The sequence below is a fragment of the Volvox carteri genome (assembly GCF_000143455.1).
Source record: "Volvox carteri f. nagariensis unplaced genomic scaffold VOLCAscaffold_32, whole genome shotgun sequence".
Taxonomy (NCBI): Eukaryota; Viridiplantae; Chlorophyta; class Chlorophyceae; order Chlamydomonadales; family Volvocaceae; genus Volvox; species Volvox carteri.
This window is the reverse complement of record NW_003307575.1, coordinates 810,473-818,610: the sequence shown is the minus strand read 5'-3', so window position 1 is coordinate 818,610 and position 8,138 is coordinate 810,473. Positions and strand designations below refer to the sequence as shown.

General features: G+C 52.8%; 1 protein-coding gene across 1 annotated transcript in view; it reads right to left on the bottom strand.

The window, feature by feature from the left end:
* VOLCADRAFT_93574 (uncharacterized protein) overlaps positions 1-6,676 on the bottom strand; it is a gene marked incomplete at both ends in the record, with an annotated part of 15,260 nt that extends 8,584 nt beyond the window's left edge. Inside the window, 7 exons of the mRNA XM_002952767.1 lie at positions 426-538; positions 905-985; positions 1,593-1,706; positions 1,900-1,944; positions 5,236-5,299; positions 5,671-6,005; positions 6,350-6,676. Coding sequence (XP_002952813.1) covers positions 426-538; positions 905-985; positions 1,593-1,706; positions 1,900-1,944; positions 5,236-5,299; positions 5,671-6,005; positions 6,350-6,676 — 1,079 coding nt within the window. The remainder of the gene's footprint in view (positions 1-425; positions 539-904; positions 986-1,592; positions 1,707-1,899; positions 1,945-5,235; positions 5,300-5,670; positions 6,006-6,349) is intronic.
* Between the last annotated feature and the right edge of the window lie 1,462 nt (positions 6,677-8,138).

The window sequence follows — 8,138 nt, the reverse complement described above, 5'->3', positions numbered from 1 at the left end:
TGTTGATGCTGATATTGATGCTGCTGCTGCTGATGTTGACAATGATGTTGATGATGCTGTTGTTGATGCTGCTGCTGCTGCTGCTGATGATGATGTTGGTGATATGCAAAAGGCAAAAAGGAATAACTGCCGACTCTGGGAAGCGCTATCTGCCATGGAAGTCCAAAACAACGGCCAGCAATCAAGGGAGGGGAGGGCCGGGACATCGGCACAGCAAGCACATGCAAGTGCACGGGGGGGGGGGGCGTGAGATCCGCAAAGACCAGACCAGATGGGGATAAACTAGGATGGATGGTTTTCGGTCGGTGGTTATCGGTTGAATATCGGGGGGGCGGTTACCGGTAAAATGCAGGGCGGGGTCGAGGGACAGGAGTGGGGGCGCCATTGTTGCGACGGCCGGGTGCGGCTTTGTCGTACCGTCGTACCTTGGGTGCAAGTACGACAGACCGGAGGCAATGTCCAAGGCAAAGTAAAGCACCTCCCGTACACTCAAAGCATCATGTTTCCGTACATGGTGTACGTAAAAGTCCAACGTCCCCTGTACGTGAACACGGAATTTGCACATACACACACACACACACGTGCGTGCATGAGATTGCGGGAGGGCGGGAACCGGGGGTTCTGTGGCCTGGGGATATGTGGATGGGGGCAGCTTGTTGGTCAAATATGACATACGACTTTTCCTTCCTCTTAAAATTTGCCATAGTCCATGGCCTCCCGGCTTTGACACTCGTGCGGAATTTGTACCTTGCAAATTAACATGCATGAGCCAGTAGAGAGCTAAATTCAGTAATACAAAATTAGTCAAGTAAAAGACTGCAAAAAACATATTCTGTAAATTCCCATGTAAATCAAACAACCGAAAAAAGGAGAGTGAAACCAGAGAGTGCATTCACGCACACACCTCCATCCGCTCCTCAACGAGGAATATGTGTGGTGGTGTGAGACAGCCGCCGTACAGCTTCACAATGTTAGGGTGGTCGACCTGCGTTGCAATTTTGCACCAATATTATAAGAGTAAAAACTAGCTGATCGTATTCTGCATCTGAAATTTTATAGGAGCATTTCCTTCCAAGCAGACGAGCAGAGTGGAGTAGGATAGGGTAGGGCAAGACACGCCGCATGGATAGGGAGGGGTGTAAGATAGATAAGAGAGGGAGGGAGAGGCGCAGAAGACGGTAAGACGAACCACCAAACCACCACGTGAAGGAGATACCTACCGAGGTAGGCGGATATAGCCCAGGAGGAGGCAGAAGAGGGTACGTACTTTACGTAAGTTTACAAGAAGCGGGTAGTGCCAAGGGGGGCCGAGGGGCAGGGAGGCGGATGTCCCGCCCGCTCCCCGGGGGCCTCTCCCCCTCTCTCCATTTCCCCTTTCCCCTGGCCCCTGTACCTCCCGCCAAGAACTTGGATTTGGCTTGGCGTGTAACCTTAAGTCCCCATAGGGCCCTCTAAGTCCCCATAGGCCAACTCACTGAATATTGTATATCATCACTTCGCAATGTTGTTGTTGTGGACTATTTCCTCCTTTACTGAAGTCAGTCCAATGTGCAATCTTCCCTAGCTTCTGCACCTCACGCCGCCACCCCCACCCCCACCCACATCCATGAAACCACAAACAATGCGGTCTCTGCCCGTCCAACCATAGACGTGATGCAACTGATATCACAGTCAAATATCTGGAGCTTTACAGGTAAACCGGTGCGCTGCGTTTTGATGACGGGGTTGCGGTGACGTTGGGGTTCGTTCCCCTTTCCGACGCCTCCAAAACACGGAGAAAGCTGCCATGACCTAGAGCCCTATCACGCAGCGAAGAAAAAAACACTTTGCCACTGGGAAGTACGGCGCAGCTAAAACTACATCACACAGTCACACTCACACAGACGCACGCACGCGTACCTGTCGGAGAATGTGCAGCTCGTGGATGAGTGCCCTCACGTCCTCCTGCAGTCGTTGAGCAGGTTACAGCCGAAGCACCGAGTTAGTGGAGAGAGAAAGAGGGGTGTTTGCAGAGGGAGAGAATGAAAGATGGGAGAGAGAGAGGGCGGCGAGACAGGGAGGTAGGGGTAAAGAGAAGACGAGAAATCGGCGAACCACAAACGTTTTCTGTATTTCTTTTCGTTTCGGGAAATTTCAGAAAGTTTTACCAAAAGAGGTGCTACCCTAGTGTTTAGATTGGTCGATTGGAAAGTGACGTGTTTGTGTAGAGCCTGTACTGCAATGTTGCAGATGAATCCACATGGATAGACCAAACACCAAAGGCTAGAACAAATGGATTTGCGTGTGGGAAGTTTACTGCTTTGAGCACCCTGTCGTTTTCGTTTAGCCTTGCCTGTAATTGGCGGGTGGCGCCGTCAAAGTCGCCTCCGGCTCATATCACCTTTGAGCGTTGTGCAGCCGGTTTGCAACGGGTTGTCAAGCACTTAGCAGTATTAGGGGCCCTCAAATCCCGTAGTCCTTTGTTCTCTCTCCCCTTCTCACATTGTGATGTTCACAACATTCACAACATATCTTATAAACACGTCACCTCATTACAACGCAGCAGCAATGGTCACTGTTTGCTGCTGACGACAAAATTGTTTTAAGCAATTCGTGAGAAGCGTTTTGTGCGGCGCAAGTGACCTTGTAGGTCACCACAAGCTGCTTTGAGGAAGCTGTCCTACTAAGCTATATTACTGTTGCAGGCTGTATCCGCGGAGGGGTATTGAACATTTTCTCAAGTTTAAGCCAGGAAGAAACACCGGAAGAAACCCGCTCAGTTCGTTACCACAGGAATCTGTCCTTTTTCCTCGCTTATTATTAGCTTCAGATGCTGCAGAACCTGTACGCTAAAACATGGAATCATCAAGCAAAACGTGATGGAGAGCGCTGCCAGGCTTCATTCTAGGAATGTCGCTTTCAATACCGACGTGTCTGAGCGACTGTCTGTAGGTCAATATGTCCGTGTGGTGGTGATGTGTGTGCATGTTTTCTGGGGATCGACGGCATCACATCCGGGAATGAACCATTTCTCTCACTGGGTCTCCGTAAGGCTCTGCAAAACGAACTGGTAACACATGTTGACCCTATGACCCCGTTACCATTTATGGCTGGGCAGTCCGCCGCCTGCTATTCATCGGTGTATGCGGGAGGTTGTGTGCCTTGCGGCTATGTTCAATCAAGTCGTCGTTTATTGCACCGGGAGGGACGGCCTTTACGGCACTGCCGACATAAGCCCTCAGCCGCATTGAGCTTGCGTGGAACATGCCTGAGTTGTGGGCCCGTCTAGCTGCTTTTTAAAAAAGAGCACTAAAGTTCATTGCCGAAGGGGAACATCCCCTAAAGTTTTTGCAGCCCAAGGCCAGGAACCGAGTGCCGGCTAACCACCCTTTAGCAAAACCTGTTCCTCACTTCTCAATGAATGATGAGGAATTGTGAGCCCTCGCGCCTGCATTCCTTTTCCATTTTTATACGTTTTACGTTTGGACGTACTAATTGAGGTGTTACGTAAAATCCAGCGATGTTCGTGCGGCCTGGCCGAATGTTATCGATTAAGGCAGTAACATGCTTGGAGTGCGGCACTCGAGCCGATCGAGGTCCACTGTAACAATCGCAAACTGTGGCCAGAGCCATAATATTCGAACACGGATACCTGTATCGTCCGGTAGCAGCGGCTCTGAGGAATTCCTCGAAGCTTAGAACGTTATGCAGGACGATGAGAACACTTTTGGGATTTCCTTGTAAACAGTGAAAATTTCTGGCGGCTTGCGAGTCGGTGTAAGATTGCTCCTTTTGCAGCCTGGAAACGTTCATATTCGTTACTAGTTAGTAATTCCAGGCAATACTGTAACCTGGGCGGGCGATGATACAACCAAGCACCGGAACCAGAGCAGTTGTATACGTAAAAATTTCAAATCAATCGTCGGACTATTAGTTGTCCTCAGTTCAAATGTTTGGCCATCGATTATCGGTAACTACCATTACCGTACTCCGAGCTGCTGGACGAACTTTTTCCCACCGCTGCGACGACGCTGCAGTGCCTCTAGGCTGTTGGACAAGTCACTAACCCTCTAACCCTTGTCCCGCCCCAACGGCAGCCGGCATCAGTGCGCCGGGACCCCTAACATTCCCGTAAATGCAATCCTGTGCGAAGTCGGCAGCCCGGCTGCATACTTGCTGGATATCTAATGTTCTTTGCACCAATTTCCTTTCAAAAACCTAAGAGACCCAAACGATACTTTGTGCAGCAGCGTACTCGGGGAGAAAGGTTGGCTGTAGGAGAGGGAACGGCTTTCCGTAGTTCCCAGTTTTTGTGGGAACCTGTCGTAATTACCCCTCGTCCTGATTAGGCCATATGCTCGCCGGCTATGCTGTGTGCGTAGTTGTCCGCCCCGAGTTGGCCCTCCATCGTACGAGCCCCGATTTGACACGTCACCGCTGGGATCTGAGAAAAACATACCCGTATCTTCTCATTCAGCATGGTTTCAGTGCTGCGTCGTCGTGGTCAATATCGTCATCATGGTCAACCAAAGAAAAAGGAGGATTGCCAGATCTGGACTTGCAGAGTTGCAGCGTCAGGGTTTCCTTTGTCAGGTTTTTCGACGAACACTCGGTGGAGGTCGGTGTGGTAGAGAGGGTTGTTGTTCGGGGTTGCGACGGTTGTGATGGTTGTCCAGCACTTCAGAAGCAGACCTGTTGATCGCGTTGCTGGTGGGGATGGGTCGTGCTGGTGGCGCGCGAGAGCGAAAATTGGATCTCGCCTGCTGGGCGGACTGATTGTGCTGTTGGCGGTTGCGCTGCAAGCTGCAAGTGCGTTCCCCTTTAGGAAAGGCACCCGTTGGCCGTTTCGAAGCAGGGGCCCCGAAATCTTATAAGATCCATTTTATTATTGCTATATGGGAATGTGTTGGTGTCACATATGGCGGGCTTTGCGGTGAACACTACTTCAACTGCGGCTACCTGCGCAGGTGGAGGCTTCTGGCTCGGTGCCAGCACCTCGGCTAACAGGCAGACAGACAGACTGACAGGGGTAACGAAGTCTAAATAACACCACAGGAAAGCTCATCTGGCGGCAGCCTCCGAATTCTCCACCCTCTTGCATATCGTGAGCAAGAGGGAGAGCGGTAGAGAGAAAGAAAGAGAAAGAGAGGCGAGAAGAGAAAAAGAGAGAGAGAGAGAAAGACAGAGACACGGAAAATGCCCCCTTACGCAACACACACAAACCCTGAAAATCCCTTTAAAAGCCGCGCGACCCACTTGCAAGTCAGCCAAAGTCGACCCGGCCGTCTTCTTTATCATCTTGACAGCCACCCGCTGAGCCCTGGGAGTGCGGATGGGGCGTGTAAAGGCCGCGAGCATGTGTGCACGTCGACTAAGGGAGTTGAGGCTGCTCTAGACATCTTCTGGAACACCCTTTTTAATCAACCGCGAAATGCCGGGCTTATCCAAAGCCCATGAGTCAGCCAAGCCGGCCGGCAACAACCTAGAGACTGGCCCCTCTCCTTCCCGTCCCTCTCCTTCCCTTCCCGTCCCTCTCCTTCCCGTCCCTCTCCTTCCCTCCCCTTCCCGTCCCTCTCCTTCCCGTCCCTCTCCTTCCCTTCCCGTCCCTCTCCTTCCCTTCCCGTCCCTCTCCTTCCCTTCCCGTCCCTCTCCTTCCCTTCCCTTCCCTCCTCTTTCCCTTTTGACACGTACTTGTAGCGCCCTTTATACACCGCAGCGAAACCGCCTTGACCCAGCAGCCCCCGAGTGCTGTAGTCAACCTTCAATTCGCCCTTCGACAAGTCAATGTTCAAGTCAACGTCGTACATCGTAGCTGCTTCACCGGCCGCTGAGTCCCCGCAACCTGCCGCCTCCAGCGGCGCCGCCGTCGTCAACGGCATCAGTGGCGGTGCCGCCGCTGCTGCAGCTGCGTCGGCATCGGCGGGTGCTACACACGACGGGATATTTGCTGCCTCCGCCGCAGCCGCCGTGGCCGTTACTGCTGTTAAGACCCCCCGGTCCCCCGTTGCCGCTGCCACCACCACCGCCTGCAGAAGGAACAAGGGCTCTTCTTCGGGTTACGACATGCCGTACGACCGCCCGCTTTTCCTAGCAATGCGAGCAATGGTGGCACTCGCCGGAAGATGCGGCGACCTGCAATCCCTGAAGTACGGTGTACGGAGAACCTACAACTAAAATGGTAATTGTACGGATGGTGCGTGTACGGACTCGTCCACGCCTTTGGCGAACCGGAGAGTGGGGGCCGAAGGGTAAAACCCTGGAGGGGATAATGAGCTGCATTCCGGCGGGACTTGGACAAAGGAGATCAAGATATGAGGCGTGCCAAACCAGGACCGAGAACCCGGCAACGATCGTATGCGATACGGCGCACCTTGGCATTGTCCTGCGACGCAGCAGCAAGGCCCCTCTCCGCTGCCAGGCGCTTAGCAGCATCCTCAATATGCCGCCTGGCAACTTCGTCTACATAGCCCGCCCCGGCTGCATTCGCGTGGCTCTTTACAGATCGTGTTATGTCATTGAGTCGCTCCTCTACTGTCGCTCGGCCCTCCCCTTCTTCCTCACTTTCGTAAGAAGGCCCAGGCACGGCCCGTGGGGTGCCACTCTGGCGACCCGCTTTGGCAACGATGTGGGATGGTACTGAAACGGGGTTGGCCGGCTGGCCTCGCTGCACAGACGGCATGGGGCTCCCAGTAGTCATGGTCACGGACTGCGCTGTGTCACCGGCGCCATTGATTGAGATGCTGTCCTGGCTAGCTAGCGCAGGGGGTGGTGAAGAAGCGGTTGTTGCGATCGGAGTGCGCGCATGACCATTTGAAGACGTCGATGCCGGGGGATATTGCTCATTTCGACACTCTGGCTTCCAAAAGTGCCACCGCCACCGCCAGCGCAAGCGCCACGTGCATGCTGCCAACGCCGCAGAAAGCGTGAACGCGCATACGAAAAAAACCAAAATGGGAGAGCCACCGCCAGTCTTACTACCTGAGAGAAAAATAAAAATAATTTTTTGATTCATACGGTGTTCTCGCTCCCTGCCATCATGCACACGCTGGGAACTTCAAACCGTAATGACATCTCCCGGTGGGATATAACACCTGGGGCCAAAATTGCGGATTGCGCGACATGTCCTCACGCTTTCTGTACTGTTCATGCTTACCAGGTATATATACCGGTTCCGGTAATCCTGCGTGTCGTTCCGCAACCTGCTGCTGCCTCATCGTCAGGTGATCCGCCCCCCGAGCCCTGAGCCGTGCTACACTAAATGGTATGCATAACACAGATTCGTGTGAAGACTGTTGTACTGCTGTGCGGCTTGCTGCGGCTGTCAGGAAAAACCAAAAACTAACGTCCTTGCTTGCTACATTCCAAGACTACAGGCATTACCGTTAGTTATAGATATTATCGAGTAATACATAGCATGAGGTATTGGCATGTATGCAAGCACGTTTGCCAATATGACAATACCGTACATCCAAATTCAATTTTGCCTCCTTCAACGGTGAACACAGCAGGTCAGAATTAATGAAATGTTCACACGTAAAATCTACGCTACTAGGTGCAGCGCCTTAAGCGAACAGGATGCGCGGACTGCACGCGCCTTTAACGAGCTCGCCGCCCAGGCGAAGGTGCAGACTATCTTGCAGATAAAAAAGAGCACACGCACATCATTGGGTCTTGCGGCGTCAACCCAAGTTTCAAGGGGCGACGTGTTGATGCGCGTACCAACGTCAGCTTCAATACTTCTTGACTACAATTCTGGTCTGCAACTGCCTGCTTCTGCCCGTTGGCCCAGGTAAACATTCCACACTACCCAAACAATCTTGACTATTATCCTTTGCGGCGCCGCCCTTGGGACGATTTTTCCTTGCAGTACGGCATGCCAACCGCAGGTCCAGCCTGCTGGTAACTGCGGCTACGACGGGCCCTGCGCGCACGTGAGCGCCACGACCCCCCATGGGCAGATAAACTATGAATTGATACACCACCACCCCCAACGAAAAAAAAACAAGCGTCATTCGTGTCTATGCAAATACATAAAATAATCAACATTGCTGTATAAGCGGTAATGCCGTACATGTACGAGGAAACTTTCTCCGAGGGAAAGGAAGGCTCTGCCCCCGACCCGACCTCACCCGACCTCACCCGACCCCCCCCCCCCTTGC